The sequence below is a fragment of the Puma concolor genome, unplaced genomic scaffold, assembly GCF_028749965.1.
Source record: "Puma concolor isolate L17-30 unplaced genomic scaffold, mPumCon1.1.hap2 unalloc_scaffold_34, whole genome shotgun sequence".
Lineage (NCBI taxonomy): Eukaryota > Metazoa > Chordata > Mammalia > Carnivora > Felidae > Puma > Puma concolor.
In genome coordinates, this window is record NW_028240241.1 from 400,630 (window position 1) to 414,692 (window position 14,063).

A 14,063-nucleotide genomic window follows, 5' to 3' on the forward strand; every position below is an offset into this window, starting at 1 on the left:
GTGGCTGCACCAGTTTGCATTCCCACCAACAGTGCACGAGAGTTCCTTTTTTTCCACATCCTCACCAACCCTTGTTGTTTCTTGTGTTTTTGATTTTAGCTATCCTGACCGGTGTGAGGTGATATCTCATTGTAGTTTTGATTTGTGTATCCCTGATGATAGGTGATATTGAGCTTGTTTTCACATGTCTGTTGGTCATCTGTATGTCTTCTTTGGAGAAATGTCTGCTTGTGTCTTCTGCCCATTTTTTAATTGGTTTATTTGGGGCTTTTTGATGTTGACTTGGTGTAAGTTCTTTATACATTTTGATACTAACTCTTTATCAGATACATCATTTGCAAATATCTTCTCCCATCCAATAGGTTGTCTTTTAATTTTGTTGATTATTTCCTTTGCTATGCAGAAGTTTTTATTTTGATGGCATCCCAATAGTTTATTTTTGCTTTTATTCCCCTTGCCTCAGGAGACATATCTAGAAAAAAATGTTGCTACGGCCAATGTCAGAGAAATTACTGCCTGTGCTCTTTTCTAGATTTTTATAGCAGTAAGTCTCCTATTTAGGTCTTTAATCCATTTTAGTATCCCTTGGTGTGGGGTGTAAAGTGGTCCAGTTTCATTCTGTTATATGTAGCTGTCCAGTTTTCCCAGCACCATTTGTTGAAGAGATTGTCTTTTTTCCCATTGTATAATCTTTTGTCAAAGATTAATTGACCATATAATTGTGGATTATATGCCTAAATATGCTTTATATGCTTTCTACCCTTTTCTATTGGTCTATATGTCTCTTTTTATACCAGTACTATATTGTTTCGATTGCTACCGCTTTGTAGTATGACTTGAAATCTGGAATTGTGATACCACCCGCTTTGTTCTTCTTTGTCAAGATTGTTTTGGCTGTTCGGGGTTTCTGAGGTTCCGTATAAATTTTAGGACTATTTGTTATATTTGTTACTGGTATTTTGATAGAGAATTCATTAAATCTGTAGATTGCTTTGCATACTATGGACATTTTAACAGTATTTGTTCTTCTACTTCATGAGCATGGAATATCTTTCCATTTGTTTATGTCATCTTCCAATGTTTTCATCAATATTTTATAGTTTTCAATGTATGGGTCTTTCACCTCTGTGGCTGAATTTACTCCTAAATATTTTATTATTTTTGGTGCAATTGAAAATGGGATTGTTTTCTTAATTTCTCTTTCTCTACTTCATTATTAATGTGTAGAAATGCAACAGATTTCTGTATATTGATTTTGTACCCTGTAACTTGGCTGATTTCATTTATCGGTTCTAGTAGCTTTTGGTGGCTTTTGTAGTTCTTCTTTGTTCCTTTCTTCTCTTGCTTTCTTCCGTTGTGGTTTGATGGCCTTTAGTGATATGCGTCAATATCTTTTTCTTTTGTTTTTTGCATATCTATTACACGTTTTTTTATTTGTGGTTGCCATCAGGTTTATATATAATATCCTATGCATATAAGCAGCCTATATTAGGTGCTGGTTGCTTAAGTTTGAACCCATTCTAAAAGCACTAAATTTCTCCCCTCCCCCCCCCCACACACACATTTTATATGTATGATTTCATATTTTACTTCCTTTTATTTTGTGAATTCCTTGACTGATTTCTATAGCTATAATTGATTTTACTGCTTTTGTGCTTTAACTTCCATACTGGTTTTATAAGTGATTGATCTACCACTTTGGTTATGTTTGTATGCCCCCGTGAATTTTTTTCCTTTCCTAATTTGCTTGCTCCTGATTATGGCCTTTCCTTTCCAAAGAATTCCTCTTAACATTTCTTGTAAGACCGGTTTAATGGTGAGGAATGCCTTTTACTTTTGTTTGTCTGGGAAACTCTGTCTCTCCTTCTATTCTGAATGATAGCCTTGCTGGATAGAGTATTCTTGGTTGCAGGTTGTTTTCTTTCAGCACTTTGAATATATCATACCACTCCCTTCTGGACTGCAAAGTTTCTTCTGAAAAATCAGCGGATAGACTTAAGGAGTTTCCCTTGCATATAACTTTTTTCTCTTGCTGCTTTTAAAGTTCTCTCTTTACCACTATTTTTTGCCATTTTAATTATTATGTGTCTTGGTGTAGACTTCCTTGGGTTTATTTTGTTGGGGACTCAGAGTCTTCTGAATCTTGATTTGTCTCCTTCTCCACATTAGGGAATTTTTCAGCTATTATTTCTTCTAACAAACTTTTCTGGCCGCTTTTCTCTCTCTTCTCCTTCTGGGATCCCTATAATGCTAATGTTATTACATGTGATGGTGTCACTGAGTTCTCTATTCTCATTTTATATTGTTCTTTTACTCTTTCCTTTTCAGCTTAGTTGCTTTCCATTACTGTTCTTTCAGTAATGATCTGTTCTTTTGCTTCCTCTAGTCTACTATTTATTCACTCTAGTGTGTTTTTAATTTTAGTTAATGAGTTCTTCATCTCTGGTTCTTTTTTTGTATTTTCTCATATCTTTGTTGAATTTCTCACTATGATCCTCTACTCTTTCCTCACATCCAGTAAGTACCTTCATGACCATTACTTTAAATTCTCTATCGGGTATATTGCTTATCTCTGTTTCATTTAGCTCTTTTGCTGTGATTTTGACCTGTTCTTTCATTTGGGACATAGGCCGCAGCTTCATTTTGTCTAACTCCCTGTGTCTGTTTCTATGTATTGGGAAAGTCAGCTATGTCCCTGATCTTGAAAAAAGCGGTCTTATGAAGAAGAGGCCCTGTAGTGTCCTGTTGTGTAATGTCCCCTGTTCACCAAAAACTAGCATTTCAGCTGTCTTCTCTGGGTGTTGCATGCCCTAGGGCTGTGATTGTTGAGTCATGTTTGCCATCAGTTGTCATCTGCAATGGCCTTCTTTGCCTGTTGTGGACAAGGTTTGGTCCCTGTGATGCTAAAGGGCCAGTCTGGGGCCACCTTGGGCTTGAGTTGGGTCAGACCAGATGCCTGCCCTCACCCCATTTGCCAGAGCTGTGGTTGCACCAAACATCAGGGTGCTCACTTTCTGCTGCCCGCTGTGAGATCTTCATTGGTGGGTAGAGCTGGCAGTCAGAGGTCTGTACCCATCCCAGAGCTGGGAATATAGTCAAACTGATGTGTGTGATTATGTTCCCTCTCCCAGGGCAAGAGTCACTTGGGAGTGGTCCTGGACAGTGTTGGAGCTGCCTGCTGCTTACAAAATGAGAGGCATCTAGTGCTGCTTTGGATGGACTCCTGCCCAGTGGGGATGGTTGGAGGGGGCAGTCTGCAGGAGAATGCAGGGGTGGGTCAAGCGGTGTTAGCAAGCTACATGGCAAGTGTTCCAGCTGGTTCCTGCAGCTGTCTGGGTATCTGGATTAGGGTGGGGGTAGGGGAGAGAAATGGTGCCTGCCAGGTCTTTTATTCTTGGAGAAGTCTCCTAAAGATCCCTGCCCTTCCAGGAGAAGTTCTGAGATTAGTAAATAAATCTCCTTTCTCTATATCCCAGCCACTTTTCAAACTGCCACTTCTATGCTGGATCCCTGCAGGGCTGTTTGTTATGCTGTCTCTTTAAGGATGGAGACTGTTTCCTCTTGCCCTCCAGCTCTCCCAGAGCCAAGCCAACTGATTTTTAAAATTCTAGGTGTTAAGCTCCAGTGATTGTAAAAGTTAAAAAAAAAAAAAGTTAAGCCCCTCTGTCTTTCAAAGCCAAATATTATGGGGGTTTGTCTTTACAGTGCAGGTCACCCATGTCTGGGGTGCCTGGTAGGAGATCTCTTCCTCTCCCTTTTCCGTGCTTGTGGCGTCCCTCACATTTGTGGTTGGTTTTCCTGGGGGTCTGGTTCTAACCACATCTCCATTATTCCTCCCATTCTTTTCATTGTGGCCTCTTCTCTTCAATTAACTGGGGGGGGTCTGTTCTGACAGTCTTCAGGTTATTTTCTGGGTTGGTTACACTGATATGGGTGTATCGAGGGGTATCCATGAGACAAATGAGCTTAGGATCCTCCTACCTTGCCATCTTTCCCAGAAATTCCTATTGCATTTTTCGTTTATCTTTTACCTGTTTGTTTGTTTTTTTTTTTAATGTACTCTAGATACAAGTCCCTTGCAGGTTATATAAACTATAAATATCTTGCTGTATAGTTTGACTTTTCACTTATATTTTATCGTCTTTTTTTTTGATAGGGAAAAATGTTTTTTAATTACACACTCAATCCATTGGATGTATTTCAAAATACCCCCCAAAACACTTTTCTTCATTTATCAGTGAAAGAAGTTAGAAAGTAACGTCAAAAAAATAGCATATGGCAATCAAATTTCCCTGAAAGTCACAGTCACATATAGAGTACATCCTAGAAAAGAGGAGGGGCCAGACAGGTTCTCCCTACTTTCAGGAATTTCATCCAGTACTGGGCCTACTCATGGGTGGAGAGAAAAGGCAACTTTTAACTATGAGTATGTTATTAAATGAGGCATTTACTATACTCCTTCCTAAGAGCACCAGGTGGGGGACAAGTGTTCTAAACTTGATCTAGGAAATGGAATGTGGAGTCAGTCCATCCTCTTCCCCCTAAGAGCTGTCCAGTGGCTAATGAATTTAAAAAGCATGACTAAATAAAAACAAATGCCCACATACTCTCTCCTCCCCGCCAATAAAGGTAAAAGAAAAAAACTGGATTTCCCAGATTGTTCTCCAGAATAATAGTTGCTTTATATATTTGGTATAAGTGGGATGTTAAAGTCCTTTACTGTTAGTTCATTGCTATCAATTTCTTCCTTTACATATCTATTAATAGTTGCTTTATGGATTTGGCTGCTTTCATGTTGGGCACATAAATATTTGCAACTCGAGAGTGGATGGAGCCTGGGAGTAGCTTTAACAACCCAAATTCGTCAATTACAGAGTCATCACAAGCATGCCTTGCTTTTAAACAACAAAAAAAATATTTTTGAAACAACAAGATAAAAACCTAGTACTAATCCCTTTCTGACAATACACAATTACTGAATTAACTAATATTGAGAAAGGGAAGGGAATCATACCTATGGGCCTTGTCTCACACAAGTGCATGTTTGTAGGTGCAAGGCACTTGTCATTATTGCAGAAATGAATTTGAATTTTTCATCTTTAGTTTAACATTGCTTTTAGTACAATGCTGACACCAGCAGTGCAGAAAGGGCTCTGGAGAGTTGTTCATAGCAGCAGCTCTCCTTTGGTTCTGGAGGCCCCAGGCCAGCCAATATTGCCTCGTCACATACATTCTTTAGGCCTTTCTGTGAGTGCAGAACCCGCCACATATTTGACCACCTTCAGGTCATGGGCCAGCTTTTCACATCATTTCGGCAGTCTCCGGAGGGATAGACTTCTCTTTGTTCTTGGTTTCTCAGTCGTAGAGGAGTCATCTTTAAGATCAATTTGGGTCCCGACAAGCAAGAAAGGAGTCTTGGGACAGTGGTAAGTTATCTCAGGCACCCACATTTCCTTCACATTTTCGAATGAGGAGGCAGAGATCACTGAATAACAGACTGGAATACATTTGTAGAAATGTATTCGTAGATACATTGAAATACGTTTGTAGAATAACTTGGCAGTTGTAATCTGTCATAGTCCTCTTGCCCCGCAGTATCAGAAAGTCCAAGAGTGTATGGCCCCCTATCGATCATAATGGTGACTGCATAGTTGTCACCAAGAGTCGGTACATCCTCGGAAATGTGTTTGTTGTGTAGGATATCAGGAGTCATGTTTTACCAACAGCAACGTCACCCACAACAACGCACTTAATTGTCTGCATTACTGAAACAATTTTGAATCCACTTTAAATATTTCAAATTCGGTGGTGATCTCAGCTTCTCCGCGGGGGCATTGGCAGTGCTGTGTGGTGTCTCCTCTTGTATTTTATCTTCTGATGAACAAAAGTTTCTCTTTGACACGTAGTTGAATTAGTCAACCTTTTTTCTTTTATAGTTAGAATGTTTGGGAGCCTGTTGAAGAAATCCTTCCATACACCGCGGTCATGAAAACGTCTCCTATTTTATCTTGTGGGAGCTTTATTATTTTCCTTTCACATTTAGATCTATAATCCACTCAATTGATTTTTCTACATGATGTGGGATAAGGGTCCCTTTTTCTTCTAAATGGATATTCACCATTTATTGACAAGATGATCCTTTCCCTACTTTAATGTAAGGCTAGCTTTTTCATAAATCAAAGATAATAAACGTGTGGACTTTTTATTCTTTTTGTTCTTTGGTCTATCTGCTGGTCCTTGCACCAGTATACCTACTCTTTTAATGTAGATTTAATCTGTCTTGATATCTGAAGCATAAATCCTCCCAATTTTATTTACTTCTCTAAACTCTTCTTGGCTATTCTTAGTAATGTCCTTTTTGTCATTAGAAATATTTATTCTTTGTGCTTTCTCTCTTTTTTTCCTTTGTCAGTCTTAGTGCGGGTATGTATCACTTTTGTTGGTCTTTCCAAAACCCAACATTTGGCTGTATTGATTTTATTTAAAGTTTGCTTTTCATTTCAGTAGTTTCTGCTTTTGTCCTTAGAACTTTTCTTCTCCTTTTGAGGGGTTTAATTTGCTGTTCTTTCCTAACTTTTTAAGATAGAACCTTGGGTTATTGATCTTTTCATCTTTTCTATTACATGCATTTAAGGCTGTGAATTTCCCTCAGCACAACCTTACCATATCCTTTAAGTTTTAATATGTAATATTATTATTTTTACTCAATTCAAAATATTCTAACTTCCAGTTTGGTTTATTTTTTTGACACATGATTTATTTAGAGAGGCATTCTTTAGTTTCCAAAGTTAGGGGAGTTTCCTAGTAGCTTTTGCTATTGATTTCTAGCTTAATTTCCATACCCTATATTAAGTTATTTGTACCGATCATCTTTATTATTCTAATAATTTTTAAGTTATATGAACCTTATTCAATTGTGAAATATTACTTTATAACCATTATTATGGGAGCATCTCTTTTGCCAGTGTTAAAGAAACACTGTTCATTTTGTGTCTGTAGCTGACTGCTTATTTTTTAGCAGGTATCATTATGCTTTATTTCTCTTTAATAACTGGAAATTATGCTATTTTTTAAAGTGTCATCTTTCTCTACTTCTTTTGTTCTGCAGGAGGAGAAGTTGACCTCAGTGACCTGGAAAATGTCTTGCAAAATATGGGGATAGAGTCCTCACCAGAGCATTCGGAGCTAAAGAAATTACTTCCAATTAATGGTGGGCATTTCAAATATCAGAATAGTCTTCAAGAGAGTTAATATAGTCATCCAGGGAGTTGTTCAGCCATTGCAAGTATCAGGTAGAATCTTGAGGGAATTAGAATTATAGCCTACAAATTTTGTATAATCCAAATCTCCATGTTTATTCTAGATCACTTAGAAGTTAGAGTTAAAAATATCCATAATTCTAAAGATAATTATTTTTCATATTTAGGAATACATAAATTGCCATTTAAAAATATGTCAAAATCAAGAGGCTCATCAATCATCAGTCTTGCCATCTGGACTAAGGAATATTGATAGTTATTTTTCCTTCCATTGAGATGCCTTGGGTTAAGACCTCTAGGACAAAGGAGGAGGACGAGGAGAGATGTAGAACTATCCTTACTAGTAGAGGGGGAAAAATGTGGACTCAGAAAAAACACAACATAAGGAAGTGTTTTTGCTTTGGCCTGGCAAATATTAATAATTGTCTCAGGTGCTAAAGAATTGATTTACCATATTAAGAATTTCGTTTACATTTTTTGTTTTATTATTTCTAGAAGATACTAGGTAAATTTTAGGAGCAAATTATTTTATGCTGTATATTTCTGAACTTGGATATTTGATATTGTTTTAGCATGTCTAGATATTTTCTCTATGACCTAAATTATGTGTTTCTTGCAGCTACAGCTAGTAGAAAAATATATAAGACTAGTTTGCTGAATTGTGCAGAAGATGTAAAAGGTGAGTGAGATTCAAATAAAGATGTCAGATTGAGACTCTTGTGTTTTGCTTTTTTTCTTATTAAATATTGCCCCCTGCCATTCTCATATATATTTCCATGATTAGTTTTAATACACACATATGTTCCTACTGATTAAATAATTTTCTGTCTTGTTTTTAAAAGGTGTTCTAAATATTTAGGTTTACCTAGATTTTTGATGTGGAAATAATAAAATTTAGGCCCAGCTATAAAAATTTAAGATAGTATATCTTGAAATACAGTGACCAAACTGAATCTCCTTGTATAAATGTTTATATAAAAAATAACTATTATATTTGCAGTTTTTGCTGCTAAAATTAACCTGAGTGGTGTCTCAGCCTTATTCTGATGTATTGTGTTATGTAAGCTTATCTTCAGTGTGGGATATTTTGGGTATAAATGAATAGATAATTTTAGTCCATTAGTATTTCTCTTTAAAAATTTAAATGTCCTTAGCCTCTTTTTTTTATGATGAAATTGATACCACCATACATTAGGAATTTATATTATATTTTGATTTTTATTTTAATATCCTCGTATCTTTCTCTTTTGTTGGGTTGCAAGATGATGACCATGACCTTGACTCTATTCTTGAAAACATGGCAATCAGACTTACAGCTGAGGAACTTAATGATGTACGAGTTGCTTCAGATGCTTCAGATGTACCAGTTGATGGTGAGTGATTTAGATATCATTATGCCTTCATGAAAATTTGGGTTTTGCAGCTGACATTTTTTATAGGACTTATGTAGCTGAAATAAGAATTATTTTTTCTCTCAATATATTAATCTAAAGTTGATACTTATTCGTTTATTTAACAAATATTTACTGAGCACTATATAGCATGTATTCTGCTCAGTGCCAGAAATACAATGACCACGAAATACAGACATAGTCCTTGACCCAAGGAACTTAATGTCTAGTGTATCACAATTCTTAGTATTCTAGTAGAGGCTGAGAATGTTGCTGGGGCCTCAGTCAGGTTAGTAGTTTTCACAGGAACAAGGGCTTTGGTTTCAGCCAATATGAATGACATTTTTGCCACTTCTATATAGGCATGGATCATCATATCCTTGGACCAGACTTCACGATTCAAGGTCAGTATTGTATGTATTAAATAAAATATTAGGATTGAAGTGTGATGCATCACAAAGTAATCCCCACTTTAAATAAACCAAAAAAGAATATATTTAGCTGAGCACAATCCACTGAGGTCAAGCAATATCACCTAGAAACATTTTACTGAATACTGCCTCTTACCTGAAAAAATATTTTTTTTCACATGATTCATATACTATTTAGTTATGTCTTTGCCATGGGTTTTATACCCTTCTGATAGGGTGAGTTTTTTTTTTCCCCAAAAGATATTTTTATTGAATCATTCCTTAATTTTCAAGTACTACTGTGTACCAATGAAAAACATGTAGTTAGTTTTTTATTTGCTTATTTTCTTTATGCTTTTAAGTTTCCCTGGGACATCTGGAAAAAAATAACTAAGTGGGACTATCAACAATTGCCAGAGGTTATTTTTAGCTTCAGAAACTCACTTGGGGATGTCAGATAAAAGGCAGAATAGGAACCACCGAAAAACTCTCTCCTCCATAAGAGCAATGAGCAAACTGGCAAAAATGGTCAAAATTAACATTTTCAGAACTGGAAATTAACCAAAGGTTTGCTGCAATCTGGGAGGATTTAAGAGAAAAAAGACTGAATCTCAGTAAGAATAGTGAGCTTTGTGATATTTTAATTTGCCCTATTCCCATCCTCTGTCTTACAGCTCCGTAATAGCCTTGAAAAATAACATTTTCTATTTGCAGTGAAAGCTAGTAGCCTGGAAACCACTGGAGGGAGCAGAGGGGAACTGGAGCTCTTTCAAAGCCTTATTGCCTAAGAACTGTCATTATTTGGTCTGTTTGGTGGTTCCTTGGAGTGAGGCTTTATATCTGTCTCCCTTTATGTATGAATTAATAAATGAATAATTCATGAGTATGGAAAGATGAATCAAGAGATAAACTGAAAAGAGCAGAAAAGAATAAGAAAAAATAATAATTATTTGGAGTCATAAAGAACTAATAGCAATTACTGCAGTGGTAGAGTAATAATTAGTCAGCAGCCATACTGAAATGGACGCAGTGATTAAGAAAGAAGAGGAGAAAGTATGTTAGTAAAAGACAAGAGATGAGAATTATGGCCTTTACTTCTTTTACTCTTGGTACCTGCATGAGTCTTGTCCCTGCCAGAACAAAGATGAACACAGAGAGCATGAACTGTCCTGTAGAGTTTATGAACTAGTGTGGCATCATAAAATGTTTTTCCTAGACTCCGAGTCCATTTTGCAAATACAAATTGAACCCCAGAAAGCCTGAAATTAAAAATTAAAAATGGACTCAAATAAAATAGTGGAAATACTGGACTCTGCCTTAAGCTTTTTTACAGTATGGGTACTTTATGTTTTCATTCTAAAGCTCTATCTATCATTTTCTGGATCCCAACTAAGTCTTTTTTTTTTTTTTAACAGCTAATGGGAACTTTGATGTTGGTATCTTAATGGATGGAATGGATGGAATAAAAGCCAAAACAGGTAATAGAATAACAACTAAGAGTAAGATGCTACTAGAAATCTAAGAACCAAATTCTTTCCACTAAATTACAATATAATGCTCTTTCCACATCATGATTGCATGGACTTTTAAAATCTGTCTTACACATCTTATAAAAATGTTTATGTATAAATGCCTACAGTTAGATAATAGATTATCAGAACTTTTAGCAATAAAACTTCAGCGCTCTTTGTTGTTTCCCAAGTCATTATCTGAAATCTCTGCCAATAATTAGCATACCTTCTTTTATGGCGGAAAGCTAAATTCCAGTTTAACACAGTAAAAAGTGAAGGAAAGTTTTGGTAAAGTTAGAGGCGATCTCAAAGCAATAAAAGTGCTGAGAAAACTATTTAGATCAGCAATCTGTATCATTCTAATGCACTGCGAAGTTTATACTCATAATCGCATGCTCTGTTGCCCTGCCTATCATTCAGAGATTATACTAGAAATAACAAGAAACCTCTGTAGGCCCAAAGGCCTATTTTTTAGGCTGGGTCTCTTTTCATTCAGCAGTTAGCTGTAATGCTACAAAGGCAATTTTTTTTTTTTAATTGTGTGGAATCACGACATCATTCACAGTAATACCAGAAGTCTCCCTTCTTTTGCTTTGAAGGAGAGGTTGAGGTCAATGACATGAAAAAAGTTCCAGGAAACATGGGGATAGAACTCAAAGATAAGAAACAGGGAGAGTTGGTGAACAATCTGCCAGTCGATGGTGAGAATTTCTCTAACAATTCTATTTCATATCTAAGTGAAAAAGATTGTCCAAAAAAATCTTTTACAAGGTAATGACTGTTTTCTCTTACGAAGACATACCTACGGGGTCCTCTCATTCTTAGTTGGGAATGAGGTGGCTTTAGTCAGAAATCCTGCGACCATGGTTGAGAAATCCTGGCTATTATTCTTGAATACACTGTGATTCTGAAATTTTAAAATGAGAAGAGGAAAAGGAAGGCATTGAAAAGTATGAAATGGAAATAAATGAGAAATTACAAAGAATAAATGGATGGGAGGGGTTCTGCCTGTTAGAGGGCCAGCAATAAGTGCCTTAGGTGCCAGTGAATGAAGAGTGGCCTTATTTTCTCCGTTTCATATATTTTTAAAAATCATTGAGAGTATATTTGTACTGTATGGAAAGGTAAAGTCTGACTTTGTGAAATGATGGCTTCTCTGTTGCTTAATAACGAATTTTGGTGAGATTTTGATTTGTATGCTTCTTAAAGCTGATACATCTATCAGGATAGGCTGATGGTTGGCACAGAGGCCTTTTTCATTAATTTATTCTAAAAGGATAACTGACATATAACATTAGTTTCGTGTGGACAACATAGCGATTCAACAATTACACACATTATGAAACACCATGGTAAGTGTAGTTGCCTTCTGTTGTCATAGTTATTACATTATCGACTCTGTTCCCTATGCTATACTTTTCATCCCTCTGACTTATTTTCTTTATAACTAGAAGTTTGCACCTCTTAATCTTCTATTTCACCTAATCCCCCACCCACCTCTACTTTGGCAACCACCTGTTCTCTCTATTTATGAGTCTGTTGTTTGTTTGTTATACTTTTTAGATTCCACAAGTAAGCAAAATCATATGATATTTGTATTTCTCTGTCTCACTTACGTCATTTATCATAATAGCCTCCAGGTCCATCCATGTTGTCATTAATGGCAAGATTTCATTCTTTTTTACGGCCGAGTAGTATTCCGTTATGTGTATGTGTACCACCTCTTCTTTATCCATTCATCGGTTAATGGACACCTAGGTTGCTTCCCCGTCTTGGCTATTGTAAGTAATGCTGCAGCAAACAAAACGGCATAGTATCTTGCCAAATTAGCGTTTCCATTTTTTTCTTGTAAATACCCAGAAGTGGAATTACTAGACCATATGGTACTTCTATTTTTAGTTTTTGGAGGAACCTCCTTCCTATTTTCCAGAGTGGCTGCACCAATTTACATTCCCACCAATAGTGCACAAGGGCTCCCTTTTCTCCTCACCTTCACCAGGACTTATTATTTATCTTTTTGATACTACCCATTCTGATTGGTGTGAAGTGATATCTCATTGGGTTTTGATTTGCATTTTCCTGATGATTAGTGATGCTGAGCATCTTTTCATGTGTCTGTGGGCCATCTACATGTCTTCTTTGGAAAAGTCTATTCATGTGCTCTGCCCATTTTTAAATTGGATTATTTGTCATTTTTCGGTGTTCAGTCGTATGAGTTCTTTGCATATTTTGGATTTTAACCCCTTACTGGATATATCATTTGCAAACACCTTCTCCCATTCAGTAGTTGCCTTTTTGTTTTGTTGATGGTTTCCTTTGCTGTGCAATGAAGGCCTTTAAAGATGAAAATATACATAAGATGTTAAATTTTGATACTTGCCACTTTTCAGATATTTTGATAGCATATTTATGCTTCTTTTAATCCGCCCATACTTTTGCAGACAATGTATGTTCTATCCTGGGGGATAGAGTTCCATAACTTATTGAAAAGTTTATAATTTGTGGCAAAGAAGAAAATAAGTCTAGTCTGAAAAGTGATTAATAAACAAAAAAATTAGTAATGGTTAAAGAAATTTACTCAGAAAAAGATATTTTTCTCTGGGTATCATCCACAAAAAAATCATGCTTATTGGATGGAAGGATGAAATTTGTTATCCCCACTAGTGTATTTCACTGAGTAGCTCACCGATTACCTTTAAAGCTTTCTGCTCTATGGACTGACCAAAGGAAGATATTTTATTCTAACTCTATTATTGAACATATTTTAAATATTTGAACAATGTAGTTAGCTATGTTTTTTGTGCTAGAACTTGTAACTATATATTATCCACGAATTAATAGTTTTGGTCACATTTAAGAGTGACTACATTTTGGTGTTATTTCTTTCAGTTTCCTAGGGGTGAGGATGATTGATATCAACAATCATGTTGATATAACAACAATCACTGTTCTGGAAAACATGAGGTTGAATCTTACAGAAAAGGAACCTAAAAATATGAGACAGAATCTACAAATTAATGCTGCGCATTTAATATAGCATTGAACCACTTGGGAAATCTTGGGCTTAGGAAGTGATGGAAAGACTCTCGAAAGCCACTAATTTGGCACTAAGAAGACATTTTAAAAACTCACAGAACACATCTCTAAATAGAAATGAATGCTATCCTAAAAACTTATATTAAGTTTATTATATCAACAACTTCTTTCACTGTGAATCATAAGTAATGCTGAGGTTTCCACAGGCCACAAAAGGCCAGAGAAGAGTCAGAGGGATAGGGAGCATGGAAGTAAGATGAAAAAGCATCTTAAATTGGAAAATCAAATCTAGGTCTATACCGCAGACATTGAAGTGAAGTACTGGCAATGGTTCAGTGGAAGTGACCTGGGAGTTCAGGAAAATGAGAATGGCTCCTGTTCTTGTCTGTAGCAATGAGATCTGTGGTCTAATAGCCCTAAGGTGCTAAAATATACCTTAGGCACCTTTTGCTGTCT

At 36.2% G+C, this 14,063-nt stretch overlaps 1 protein-coding gene across 1 annotated transcript in view; it reads left to right on the forward strand.

The window, feature by feature from the left end:
* The window catches only part of LOC147571276 (EF-hand calcium-binding domain-containing protein 13-like), a 155,482-nt gene extending 145,821 nt beyond the window's left edge, over window positions 1-9,661 (forward strand). Inside the window, 4 exon segments of the mRNA XM_086696466.1 lie at window positions 7,109-7,210; window positions 7,879-7,938; window positions 8,522-8,632; window positions 9,013-9,661. Coding sequence (XP_086552592.1) covers window positions 7,109-7,210; window positions 7,879-7,938; window positions 8,522-8,632; window positions 9,013-9,074 — 335 coding nt within the window. The 3' untranslated portion in view covers window positions 9,075-9,661.
* The last annotated feature ends 4,402 nt before the right edge of the window (window positions 9,662-14,063 follow it).